Below are 14,498 nucleotides of genomic sequence, written 5' to 3'. Positions count from 1 at the left end.
CAACATAAAATTTTTAAAAACAAAATAATTATTTCCTAACCGTTTCACTTATCATTTTCTTTTCTCTTTCTAAATTCTTATTAGAATCTATGATCCAAATACAACTTAAAAAGATATATATATATATATATATATATAACTAGTAGGTCCCAATAATTTGACCAATAAGAATCAAATTAGGATAATACCTCAATTTACCCAGGAGCACCAAATAATTTTCCCTTCCCTCCTTTCCTCTCCTATAAATTTTGAGAGTTGATCATGAAGGTTTTAAAAGTGAAATTCTGCAAGCAGTTTTATTTAGTAGGGATAGTTTGTTTTTACAGCATTTGTTTTTTTCTTTCTCAAAATTGAAAATTGTATGCTTTGATTCAGCATTAGTTTTTTTATGTCACACTACAACATCCATTTCGAAATTGATTAAAAGAGATTTTGATTTTTGCATTCAGGGACTACTCCGTTGTATTGTATGTTTGTTGAAATGGGTGACGAAGAATCGAAGAAATGGGTATTGATGGTAACAGCCCAGGCGCCAACCAATATGTCAGTGATAAAGTACTGGGGAAAGAGGGACGAAACCTTGATTTTACCCATTAATGACAGTATCAGTGTCACTTTTGATCCCCAACATCTCTCCACTATCACCACAGTCTCTGTTAGTCCTACTTTTCTTCAAGATCGCTTGTGGCTTAATGGCAAGGTACCTAACTAACTCTATTGTATCCCAACTAGAATAATTTCGAGATCCATGCAAAAGGCTCCTTTTATCTCAATCGGACAAATCTCGAATAGAGTTCGCCGGCGTGTCCTAAGGAATTGATAGTATTTAATGGAAGTTAAATTTGAGACCTAGAAGAAGTACAATCTTAAGTCCTAATCTGCACCCACTAGACTAACGATTGGGTTCAATATAATAGTATTAGTTAACAATTTACTTCCTACATATATAGATTTGCCACCTTTAAAAAATTTAGGATAAATTATAAATGTAATCCTTTAAATTTACTCAAAATACGGATTACTCCTGTAATTTTAGAAATTATAAGTACCCTTTATCAAAAAAAAAATTATTTAATAGAACTAATACCCAAAAAAAAAATGAAATTCCTAACTATTTTCTTGTTTAATAATAAAATTCATGTATTGTTAATTGAAATATATTGTTAAAAAATATAAAAATTGTTAATTTATTAATAAAATAGATAATTTATTATGTGAATGAAAACTTGAAGTGAGCAATTACTATTTTAATCAAACAGAAGATGGTCTATTTATAATTTATTCAAAAATTTAATACTCGCCCTCCGAAGATATTTGAAATCATTTAGAGCAAATATTTAAAAAATGATAAATTATACTTACCTCCTTGAGATTGGAAAGTTAGGATAAAATACATTAAACTTGGCAGTTTTGAAAAGAGGAAGGTCAGTGTAAATATGATCAATTTCTTTTTGTATGTTGTTGCTGGCTAGCGTAGGAGTTTTCTCTTTCTGGTGATAAATATCAGAGGTGCTTAAAGGAAATCCGGTCCTGCGCTGGTGATGTTGAGGATGAGAAAAAGGGTATCAAAATCACTAAAAAAGATTGGGAGAATCTGCATCTGCATATTGCTTCTTACAACAATTTCCCTACTGCTGCTGGTTTGGCTTCCTCGGCTTCCGGTTTTGCCTGCCTTGGTAAGGGACCATCTTTATATGTTTTCTTTTATGTGGATATATATCCACCCCAGAATTAACAGTCATCTCATATAATATAAGCAGATTAAGAAGATTCTTTCTTAAATCCGTCTGTACCAACAGTTCTATCACAGCTAAATATTAATATATGATATGAACAGTTTGTATCTGTTCTGTTGATTTTGTAGACTGTAGAGTTTTACTCGTGGTTACCAAAAAACACTAGTACTCTAACGATTTACGTCTAGAATACACATTAAAAACATGGTGCAAATTACAATTTTGTTCCGAACACTAAATTAATGTCCAAAGCGATCCAAAAAAATTTCCCTATTTATTCTGCTAGTATTTTTTTCCTAAGAAAAAAGCATCAAATACAATTGATTAAAATTTCCAATCGGTCTATAGTTGTATTTTACATGATTGGTTACTGTTAAAGTTACCCTACAGCTGTTGTTGCACAGGTTGACTATAAGAACTATTCTTTGTTATTTTCTGTTTGTTTGTTTTGGTGGATAGACCACTTCTGTATTGAAATCATTTTTTTGTGCCCCCACCAGATGAATTTACAAGGCATTTAACCTATTGTCAAACTTTATATTATAAGAGTTGATATTAGTTTCCTGAAAAATATAAATGCATTTTGTGCATTTTGTTTTTGCAGATGGAATCACATAGTTATAACTTTCAATCATCTGTGCATTTTCTTTTCATCTGCTTAAAGATTTTTTTTAAAATCCGCTTTCTTGTTACAGCTTACTTCCTGATCATTAGCGTATTACACCCAGAATTATTTTGCATGGGTATAACTGATAATTAGGTTGCGTTTGATAGAGCTTTCTAACTATGATTTGAGAGTAGGAGTTGTATTTTGAGTTTATGAGTTTTGAAATTATGATTTGAGTGTGAAAATTTTATTTGGTGAAAGAGTTTTGAAAAGAGTTTTGAATTGAATGGAGAATTTTTGATGTGACATATGATATTTAATACAAAAATTTACAACTCATAACTCAAAATTCTATTAAAACACGTAAAAAAAATTTAAAAATTCAGAAAATATTTTTTTCGAATATATAAAAATTAACATATGTTAATTGCAAAAAAAAAAAAAAAAAAAAATTGCACTGTTCCGCCTTTGATAGAGTTTTCAAAACTGATTGTGGAATTACATTTTGAAAACTCTAAACCAACGCCATGTGCAAAACATGTAGGACAATCTTCACTGTATTTAAATAGATTAAATTCTGTTGTGTACTAAACAACGACAAGAATGTTAAGACATAAAGGAAATGAGAAAATTTGTTTGATTACAAAAATCAAACTAAAAATAAATAAATAAATAAATAAAAACATATTTTATTTTGTTACAAAAACAAAATTAAAATCTGATTTAATAAACAAATAAAACCCGAATAATAAATTAAACAACTTACTTGATTAATTTCTTCTAATAAATATCTGATCAAATCTAGTGTTTGACACTGTATCCTTAAGACAGATTCGTCCTCTCCACGATGCTTTCAGAATGTGAACGTCTATCTCCCACGATGAAATGATCAACTACAAACAATAGTAGCACTACAAATTGTTTGCCTAACGAACACACTAAGTGTTTACACTCTTTCTTTTAAAAATTAAATGCAGCAAAATGTAGAGATTTATAGCAGAAAATGGAGTACAAAAATTGGAGTAGTAATCCAAATGGGGGGCTAGTCTATTTATAGGCAAAATTGTGGCTATTAGTTTTGAATTAAACATGTGCAAAACCTGTTCAATTTAAACAGATAGGCACTGTTTGGACAGGTTGAAAACTATTCGGTTTTAAATTTAAACAGATTTAAATCTGTTGGGTTCAAAAAACGGAAGGGACCTGTTTGGGTGTACAGCAAAAAATCGGACTAGTTTATTTCCGGTTTAAGTTGAATTCTGGATTTTATTTTACCAAAAAATAAAATTAAAATCAAATGTTTTTGGCCCAAAAAAATAGGTATTGGGCCGAACAAGCCCAACCCAACCACACACCCAAGCCCAACCCACCCAACCGGATGGCGGCGCGCGTGTGGTGATTTTTGGGTCCAATGGGTCTAGCCCATAACCTCCCTCTCTAAAACACTTGGGTACCCCTTCTGGCACAACCCAAGTTCCAATCCCATGCCTTATAAATCCACTCAAAACTTCCTGCCAAATCAACGTGGGACAAGCCTTATTCAAACCTTTAAGGATTTTCCACCAAAACTCCATTTCCATGGAGCATATTTTGACTTCAATTTTTCATTCACTCGGTATTGGTTTTGAGCAACCAAATATACCACGTGAATCACAATGCGGCATAGAACGTGTTATCACTTTGGCCCACGAAAATCGACGCACGGGACCCACCTAAAAAATAGACCAAACTTAGAAAAAAATTCTGGTTTTACCCAGAATTTTCCAACCATTTCCAACAAAACATGGGGTGGAAATATATTTAGAGAGGCTAACATTATATTTTCATTTGCAGTTTTTGCCCTTGCAAAGCTAATGAATCTGAAAGAAGATAATGGAAAACTTTCTGCTATAGCAAGGTATTTATATATTAGTTGATGTGTATCATGTGTTAATGGTTTGGTCTGACTGATGTGTCTTGCCTTCATGTTTTCCAAACAATCTAGTGCAGCTCTTACATTAGTCTTTTTTTATTACAGATTCTCACTTTACTGCTTTATGTTATTGTTGTTAGAGGGTTTCGTCAAGGTTTAACATCTCGCAGTCGATGCTCTTACATTAGTCTTCTTCACCATTTGATTTTATATTTTCCTTTAATTTGTCTAGTTTCTCATATATCAGGATACATGGATGCAAGTAGATAATGGTAGCCTTTCCTAATATTTTTTAACTCATATACAGGCAAGGTTCAGGTAGTGCGTGTCGCAGTTTGTATGGTGGATTTGTCAAGTGGTTCATGGGAAAAGTAAGTTTAATTTCTAGGGAAAATTGCAATTAAAATTATAAACTATTCCATGAATTTATAAATATTTTATGAAACCACCACTGATTGTAATTTTCCCTAATTTCTAAGGTATATGTTTGGCATCAAGCTTTTGAACAATTATTCTGACTCTTCTTTTCCTTGATGTGTCAAGAATGACAATGGAAGCGACAGCTTTGCTGTTCAACTTGCGGATGAGAAGCACTGGGATGATCTTCTTATTGTTATTCCAGTGGTATGTGCATTCTTTTGTTTGAAAACTAAGGTGACTGGTTTTTTATCAGTGAAAATCTTCCCTTTTTTTTTTCTTTTTTTGTGGCGAGAACGACTGTTCATAGAATTCCTAGCAGGGAGGGTCTTTGGTTTAAATGTCCTACCGTGAAAGTTGAAACAAATTGTTGCAAGGCGTAATTATTTTTATTAGGTTCAAGATAATTATAATTTCTTGTGTCATGTTCCTAGCAGGTGAAAAAAAAATCTCCAATTCTTCGTCTTTTAGTTTCATCCAACTTGAGTGAAAAAAGAGTAGCGAAAAATTTGGTGAAAGATTTTATTCATGCCTTATTTGATGCAAGTTTGATGAAAGGATTTGATTTCATTTTCACCATAATTTTGATCAAATTTAAGTTTGATGAAGTATTGGAGATGTTCTTAGATGAGGGTTTTTTTAATTTTTTTCATTTTTTTTTCCCCTCAAACCTTTTTTGATTTTGTAACCAAATGGTGCTTCTGTTGATTCAGGTAAGTTATCGACAGAAGGAAACTAGTAGCACCAGAGGAATGCGTGAGAGCGTTGAAACAAGTACGCTCATACAGTATCGAGCAAAGGTATTTCGTGGTCCTCTGACCTCTCAATGACACTTGAATTATTCTCCTTAGATTTTCCATAGAGAAGTCCTTGCAATAGCCCGAGCTTATGGGTTTTACATGATTCTAGATTTTTTCAGTTATATTGTTCAACCTGATAATGCATTATGATTTTATGGTCTCTTTTCCTTTTCCATTTTTTTTTTTTTATAAAATTATTGTAGATGAAATTTTCAAAGAATGTTGGCAGTTATCTTGGTATATTTTTGCATCCTTGTTCTGGAGCAGGAAGCAGTACCAAAACGCATTGTTGAAATGGAAGAAGCCATAAAAAATCGTGATTTTCAATCTTTTGCACGTTTGACATGTGCTGAAAGTAATCAGTTTCATGCAGTCTGCCTAGATACAAGTCCCCCTTTATTCTACATGAACGACACATCCCATAGGCAAGTCCTGTATTTTTTTCTTATCTTGAACTTTAGGTGGCATAATATCTTCTCTCTCTCTCTCTCTCTTTCTTTCTTTCTTTCTTTTTTTTTTTTTTAAACTTTAGAAGCATCATAAAAAAAATCCAATTCTAATTTTAACAAGCGGTTAATATTTCAGGATAATTACTTGTGTCGAGAACTGGAATCATTCAGAAGGATCACCCCAGGTTTGTGGTTGCTATGATAACAACCGATTAATGTTTCAAGATATGTATTTCACTGCTTTGCTAACCCGTCAATGTGTGAAAAGTTTGCTATGCGAATCAAAATTTGAACATGAACATTCTTCTATAGTTTATTTGTTATTATAATTTTTTTCAAATCTAAAATTTCGTACACTTACTGTAATGGTAATTCTGCTGCAATCACATATAAATAAATTGAGGCTTTGCAATAAGTAGTTTTATTGAACATGAGATTCCTTAATTTGGGTAAATTCTGAACATGATATTCATTCTCTCTCTCTCTCTCAAAGACTTTGAACTTTGATTGGACCCTCTATTTAACAAACCAGTGGTGGTTCGATGTAATTAAATTTCTACCCAACACTGCATAAAACACAATCGACAAGGATAGCATTTTAGTAGCTGTGATGAATAATGTCAGTTCAAGAAAATTTCATGCAAAAATTAAACTATGTTCCTCTGTTACAATTTACACCCCCTCAAAAGGAAACATAGAATAGAACTCTCTGATTAGTGTGTCAAATAGAGCATATTACTTCTCTTTTTAGCTGTAGTGTTCGTCAATGAAATCTGTTTTTGGTAGTCTCCAGTATATTTGTTTCAAAAAAGGGAAGAAAAAAAAATCATTATTGTTTTAGCTTCAGACTGGTTCGCCAAATGCACTAAAAAGTCATTATTTTTTCAAGAAGTTTGAATAATTTTGAGCTTTTGACAGGTAGCTTATACTTGTGATGCGGGGCCAAATGTAGTTCTATTTGCACAAAACAGAAAGGTTGCAGCCCTTTTGCTTCAGAGGCTGTTTTTCCACTTCCCTCCACCTCCAGATACCGATCTGAAGAGGTATTTAGTGTTAAAAAAGTTCACAAGTTATCTTGTAATTTTAATTCTTATTTTATTATCGCTGAAAAAAAGTTGTATATGAAATGGAATTAAGTGCAATCTTGAAGAGGTTTTCAAGAGGTTTTCTGACTCCAATGGCACTCCCACACACAGACTAGTTCTCTGATTGTTTTTCTGTTTCTCTTTTCACTTTGTCCAGTTATGTTCTTGGTGATACGTCAATATTGCAAGATGTCGGGATTCAGGACATGAAAGATGTGGAAGCTTTGTCCCCACCTCCAGAAACTAAGGATGACATTGCCCAGAAATACAAAGGGGATGTCAGTTACTTCATCTGCACAAGACCCGGAAAAGGTCCTGTTTTGCTGTCTGATGAAGGCCAAGCTCTCCTTAACCCTGAAACCGGGTTGCCCTAAGTAACTCAAGAGGGCAATGCCGTGGTTGATGTTTTTAGTTGTTGTTGTGGTTGTTGTCGTTGTTTGTTTTCTCTTGTATTTGTAATTTAGTTTTTCCTGTTTTGTCTTGTCAAGGTTTATTTATGGTTTTTCTTCGGCACAATGAGGAATAAAGTAATGAAGTGTTCTTGCAAACACAACATATTTTAAATGGTTTCACACACTAATAAATAGTATACATTAATTAGTTCTTTCAAGCCAATTTGGATCTCAAACTACTTGGAACATCTGTGTAACTATACTTGCCAAAATGGGATTCAAAGAAGTTGAACACTACTTTAAGGTGTGTTTGCCTATATGGATTCTTGGGAATAGTTTCTATATTATCACAAGCATTATTACAAGCATTATTACAATAGAGTAATGTCATACAAACTAATAAGTTTTACAAATCTTTCTTACCAACTGATATATATCTATCATATTATTATAGTTGGTCCAATTTCAAATTCTAATATTTATATAAATATACGTATATATGTTACATAACAAATCAATCATAAAATAGAGTCCGGATCCTCTCCAGTTCTTCTCTCCAGTCATCCCTTCGGTCAACGGTCAAGATTTAGCCACGTCACCCCACTCAAAATATGTGGCTAAGATTAGCTAAAATAAATAAAAAAAACCATTAACTTCTCACCACTCACACACACTCAATCACTCACGTTTTCTCTCTCTCTCTCTGACATCCCACCACGCTCTCTCTCTCACATCCCATCTCTCTCTCTCTCTCTCATTTCAAATAAAAAATTAAAAAACTATTTTAATCCTTTTTATTTTATTTTCATAAGATATAAAATTTTCGTAAATGTTTTCGTAAGATATACCTTTAAAATAAGACTAATATTAAATATATTTAATAAAAATCTAAAATAAATATAAAAAAAAGGTGTATTTGGTTTGCATAGATACACAGATTCAATTTGTGTTTTATTTGATTTGTACCTATGCATAGATTGAATTTCTGTATATTTTATTTCTTTTAAAAAAAATTATTAACTTGTTTGGTTAATAAAATTAAATTAAAATTCATTATTTTCATATGATTATCTTGTGAAAATAATGAATTTTAATTTAATTTTATTAACCAAACAAGTTTATAATCATATGAAAATATCAAAAACAATCTTCATTCTAAAAAAAATCATATGAAAATAATGATTTTTAATTTAATTTTATTAACCAAACAAGCTTATAATTTTTTAAAGGAAATAAAATATACAGAAATTCAATCTGTGTATAGATACAAATCAAATAAAACACAAATTTAATCTGTGTATTGGTGCAAACCATATATACTTTTTATTTATTTTAAACTTTTATTAAATATATTTAATATTAGTCTTATTTTAAAGATATATTTTTAATGATATTAAATTTATAAAGTTAAAATTTTATATTAAAAATTATATATACATTATGAAAATAAAATAAAAGGATTAAAATAGTTTTTTAATTTTTTATTAGAAATGAGAGAGAGAGAGAGAGAGAGAGAGTGTGTTTGAGTGTAAGTGTGAGTGTGAGTGTGAGATGTCAGAGAGAGAGAGAGTGGTGGGATGTTAGAGAGAGAGAGAGAGAGAACGTGAGTGATTGAGTGTGAGTGAGTGTTAGGATGTAAATGAGTTTTTTTTTTTTTAAACTAATCTTAGCCACAGATTTTAAGTGGGGTGACGTGGCTAAATCTTGACCGTTGACCGGAGGGATGGCTGGAGAGAAGAGCTGGAGGGGATCCGGACTCCATAAAATAGGGAAAAAAGTCAAAACTTACGTTCCCATGCCATCACTTGTTGTCTATTCACCGGAGATGCAATCCACGGCCCAACGTTCCGTCACACCTCGCTGTCGACTCGCACAGGTAATGTTTTTCGGTGGTCCTGTTACACTCCTTTGTAATGAAGCTTCCCCTTTTCAATAGGCTAATGAAATATAAGATATCACCTATATTTTGTTTACTAAAAGGTAGCTTCATCAAAGGAGTGATCAGCAAACCAAATGTGAATTTTAAAATTCAAATTCATAATTACATAGATACGATCACAATCTATAGTAATATTGGATTTCTCATATATGTATTACCATTAATCAAGTTATTAAATAATAATAGGGGGGTAAATGCGTCAACAAGAAATTCACAAGACTTATAGCAACATAAGTTTTTTCTAGGACAATATGTTGCACAAGTCTTCCAAATAGGATTTATAAATATTTTTTTTTTTTAATGCATGAGATAAACAAATTGATAGTGTAAATAGTCGTTTATGAAGAGATTGGCCCACAAGTATGATGGTGAACAAATTTTGAAACCATAACATTTATGATTTTTCTTTAATTAAAGCCTTTCACCTTTAATATTTATGTAAAATTATTTGATGACAAATTGAGTCTATATATAAACCATAACCAACCAAAATGGAAGTTTATTTTTTGAAAAATGGAATTAAAAATAATACAAAATTTGTGTTACCAAAATTAAAACAATATTTTGACTCGTAAAGTTTTGACACGTAAACTAAATTCTATCACATGGACCATACAAAATAAAACTCGAAACCTAACTCTACCTAAGAGTCTAAGACTAGATGGGAGCCGAGTAAGACTAATACTACATCTACTTAAATTCTTACTAACAATTTTATTAAAAACATAAATATCCAAATATCATTGATTTTTTGACAACTGTAAGAGGAGCTAATTTGAGCCCATTAAATTAGTTAGGCCCAATAGTCCAAGATTTGTGGGCCCGAATTTATCGCAAGTTCAAGATTGGTGGGCCCGGATTTATCGCCATCAAACGGGCTGAATCGTTCTAAGCCTCGAAGGGGTTCGGATCCACGAACTTAGAGACTTATAGACTTACTCGAGCCCGGACTCGAAAGGATATTGAACAATGCTAGAGATCCGAGGCACTCGGACTCGAAAGGGTTTGGATCCACGAACCTAGAGATCCGAAGCACTTGGCTTCGAACGGATTCAAACGCAATCTAGAAGTCGCTCCGTTAATGAGTCCCAGAACACTTGCGGGCTCGGGGCTTTCCGGGGTCTACGCATCAGAACCATGGGCGTAATGGAGTTCGAACAAAGGACCCGATCCCGAGGACGGTGAGTGGAGATAAATTCACTCTTCGGTTAAACTAGCCTATACCCGGGTCCAGGTGGCACGATCTAAGGGGTCCCTGAGACTCGGCAATATTTGCGGCAGGGCGTTCTCTTGAACTACCCCTGACCCTTATGCGGCAGGACATCCTCTGGGACTACCCCTGACCCTTTGGGATGATTGGGGATCATTGGTTAGGTGTGGCTAAGAAGAAGGGTTCGCCGAGGGGTTGATCTCCTCTTCGGGGTTCTTCTCATCCGCGGAGAGGTCACCCCCTCGGACAAGGTAGTTAGAGAGAATATTCTCCATGTGCCTTGCACATGGGCTCCATCCTACATCATGAGGTGTCTATAAATAGCACCCACCCATAGCTTTACAAGGGATGGATTTTGGAGAGATGACTCTTGGGAAAGAACTAATTTTCCTTCTCCATTATCAACCTTGAGAGTGAAAGTGGGAGATCCATGGGAGAGCCTTGCCATTATTCTCTCTCTAGCTATTTTGCCTTCTTCTTCACTCAATCTCTTATCTCCATCATCTCCTTTACTCTTGTGTTCTTGAGTTGAGACTATTGAAGAATCTAAGCCTCTCATCATTTTCTAGAGACTTCGAAATTGTTCTTCAAGGATCTTCGAAGATCTTCGAATTTTCCAACGGTGTTCTTGAACCCTCTCCTACAACAACCAATGACATTGAGCCTCTTATATTTTTAATAAAATTTTTAGTATATATAAAATTATTCACCAAGTAAATACGGAAGTTCCAAAAGAAGATGTGATGTAGCTTAATTGGGGTGAGTGTGTTTAACCTGCAAAATTTTGTATGGAAAATTTTTCTCTTGAGCCAACAATATGAAAAGAAGTATGAAATATTCCGGAAGACTCTATAAAACTCATATATAGACTTTTAAATATCTAAGATATTTGTATAGAGTATTTTAGAGTGAAATTTACATAATTCTTGTAAGGAGGTGAGGGGCTTATTGGGTGCGTTTTACAACTCTCTACTTAGATGATTGACATTTAATGCAATCTCAACCCTTCATTGTATCTTGAGGTCTATATAAAGGGATGATTAACATTTGATACAATCTCAACCCTTCATCGAATTTTCAGGTCTATATAAGGGTTTAAGAAGCTCATTCTCAAATATATATAGGTTAATGTTTTAGTCAGCTAAACCTAATGTCAATTCATAATCTCTTTTTCATCTCTTAAAATTATTATCAAGGATAATAACTGCAATAAAGTTAACATACTATGAACAAATTATACATCATTAATAATAACAATAATCTCACAAAAATAGACTATGTGATGAAAATAATAATAAATTAATGAAATTTATAATAAGAACTTATCTATTAGTAACTCACATTTCTTCTAAATTACTATCAGGATTGGAGCACTATAGTTTGCATTCATTGGTCCTAATGGTTTGGTTTTCTCACATTTATAGTTTGCTGATGGTACAGTAACTGAATGAGTGGAAATTATAACTATCAAGAGAATTCTTAGGTGCTTTGAAGTCATGTTAGGGTTGAAATTCAATTTTCACAAAAGTGTGGTCTGTGCTGAATTGGTGTATGATTTTACATCAAGATTTCCTTTGAAATATGTTGGACTACCTCTTGATGCAAATCGAAGAAGGAAAGCTACCTGGAAACCAATCTTGGACAAGAGCAAGAGCAAAAGCTCAGGTTGGAAGAAGTGATAAGACTATTACTTCATCATCTCAGTGAGCTCATGCCAACTGAATTCAAGAATCAAGGTTCACAGTTGTTGAATGCTCGTGTATCACAGCCAAGTAACAATAGCATCTCTAGGATCTATAACTGTGTAACAGATATGGAAGTTAGTTAGAGAGAAGTGGTTAGACTATATGTATAGATATATTATCTGTATGTATGTGTGAGTTAGTTGCTGCTGTATGTGTATATGGAAGAGGCAGCTATCTTTCTTTCGCTAGAAGGCTTACTCTTATCAAATCAGTGTTATCAAGCTTACCAACTTAGTGTCTATCCCTATTCAAAATGCTTGAAGATATAGCCATGGAGTACCTATCCATATTCAAAATGCCTAAAGATGTAGCCAAGGAGGTGGGCAATAGGGCCGGCCCCTAGGTAGAGGCGACCAAGACGTTCACTTCAGGCCCCAAATTTGGAAAAAATTTAGGGCGCTAATTAGGAATAGGTACCCTGTTGTTTTATTTTAAAATTTATGTCAAAATTACCTCGACATTAATTCAATTCATTTTTTTATTTTATTTTTATGTTATTATATTAGTTATTTTTCATGTTAAACTTTTACTCTTAGTTAAAAGTACCAAGTGTACAGCAAAATGATTTTTTTTTTTCTTTCCGCAAGTTAAATTGTATGACATTAATCGCTACTAGATAAAATTATTCATAAAATGTTTGATTTCAGTTCAATTATATTTCCTTATTAAAAAAATAAATTATAACCTATTATTAATTATTATTTTTGTAATAGAATGACTCTAGGTAACAAATAATACATATCTTAAATGAAAATATATACATATATATATATATATATCAATGGGAAAAAAAAAATTACCTATAAATTCCATTTTGAGAAATGGTAATCTATTTAGTCCCAAGAATTTTCTTATACACCAATTAGTCCCTTTGATTTTGGAAAGATAGATTTAATATATTATTTAAAAATTAAATTTACGATTATAACCTTATTTCTATTATGTTTCCTTCTCTTCTTTTTTTTCCCTCTTTTGTGCTAGAAAATGTAAGATACACAATTTATGATAATCAAATTTGAAATGAATTTTCATATGAGAATCATTTTTATTTGAAAAATATTTCAAAAGGAGTACAAAAATAATTTGAAATATAGGATTCTTCAAACATTTCAAAAGGAGACAAATGTATAATTTTAAACTGTAACACTCCTAAAAAAACTCCTTAGTATATTTTTTCCAAACATAATACTTTAATATAACACTCCAAAAAAAATCGTAGTGTATTTTTTCCAAACATAACACTCTAAAAAAATATCTTAGTGTAAGGCTTCTAATATAATACACACACAAAAACTCCTTAGTGTATTTTTTCTAAACGTAACACTTAAATATAATACTCTAAAAAACTCCTTAGTCTAATACTCTAATGTAGCACACAAAAAAACTTCTTAGTGTATTTTTTCCAAACATAACACACTAATATAACACTTCAAAAAAACTTCTTGGTGTATTTTTTTCAAATATAACAGTCCAATAAAACTCTTTACTACACACTAATGTAACACACACACACACACACACACACACACACACACACACACACAAAAAAAAACTCCTTAGTGTCACTACAAGAATTAACACTTTTGGCAATAAAAAAATTGGTCGCTAAAAGTCTATTTTTGGTCGGCAAAAGTTATCCGCGACCAATTTTTTTGGTCGCTACTTTGGTCGCCAATTGAGGGTCGGCAAAAGTAATTCGTGACCAAAATTTTGGTTGGTCAGCAAAAGTTGGATTTGCCGACTAAATTTTTGGTCGCTAATTATTTAATTACCGCGACTAATTTATTTTGTCGCTAAAACACTTTGGTCGCGAAAAGTCACATTTTGCCGACCAAATTTCTTAGTCGCCAATTGACACATTTCGTGACCAAAAAGTTTGGTCGCCAATCGTGACATTCCGCCACCAAAAAATTTTGGTTGGCAATCGTGACATTCCGCGACCAAAAAGTTTGGTTGCCAATTGTGACATTCCACGACCAAAAAAGGTTTTGGTCGCCATTTGTTACTTTTCACGACCAATACTTTTGGTTGGCAAAAGTGAGTTTCCACGACCAAGAGCTGTTTTGGTCGGCAATAGATGTATTTTTTGCGACCAAAACTCTTGGTCAGCAACTGTCATTTTTTGCGAAAAAAAATTATTTATTTGTCGCGACTAATAAATTGGTCGCCAAAGCAGGAAAACAATACATCTGTAATTCCTAATAAT

At 32.7% G+C, this 14,498-nt stretch overlaps 1 protein-coding gene across 1 annotated transcript; it reads left to right on the top strand.

The window, feature by feature from the left end:
* The first annotated feature begins 272 nt into the window (after positions 1-272).
* LOC114319126 (diphosphomevalonate decarboxylase 2) lies at positions 273-7,554 on the top strand. The gene is made up of 10 exons (XM_028266125.2): positions 273-700; positions 1,478-1,676; positions 4,177-4,240; positions 4,563-4,626; positions 4,799-4,879; positions 5,386-5,472; positions 5,740-5,897; positions 6,058-6,106; positions 6,840-6,964; positions 7,164-7,554. The coding sequence occupies exons 1-10, from the start codon at positions 470-472 to the stop codon at positions 7,378-7,380; spliced, it is 1,275 nt and encodes a 424-aa protein (XP_028121926.2). The 5' UTR covers positions 273-469; the 3' UTR covers positions 7,381-7,554.
* The last annotated feature ends 6,944 nt before the right edge of the window (positions 7,555-14,498 follow it).

Source organism: Camellia sinensis, chromosome 8 (assembly GCF_055761805.1).
Source record: "Camellia sinensis isolate YWXY chromosome 8, ASM5576180v1, whole genome shotgun sequence".
Lineage (NCBI taxonomy): Eukaryota > Viridiplantae > Streptophyta > Magnoliopsida > Ericales > Theaceae > Camellia > Camellia sinensis.
Note: the sequence above shows the minus strand (reverse complement) of the source record. Positions and strands in the feature narration are given on the sequence as shown.

Coding starts and splice junctions, on each gene's coding strand:
- LOC114319126 (XM_028266125.2), top strand. CDS start 470: ATGTTTGTTGAAATGGGTGACGAAGAATCGAAGAAATGGGTATTGATG. Junction 6,107..6,839: donor ATTCAGAAGGATCACCCCAG/GTTTGTGGTTGC, acceptor AGCTTTTGACAG/GTAGCTTATACTTGTGATGC. Junction 6,965..7,163: donor CCAGATACCGATCTGAAGAG/GTATTTAGTGTT, acceptor CACTTTGTCCAG/TTATGTTCTTGGTGATACGT.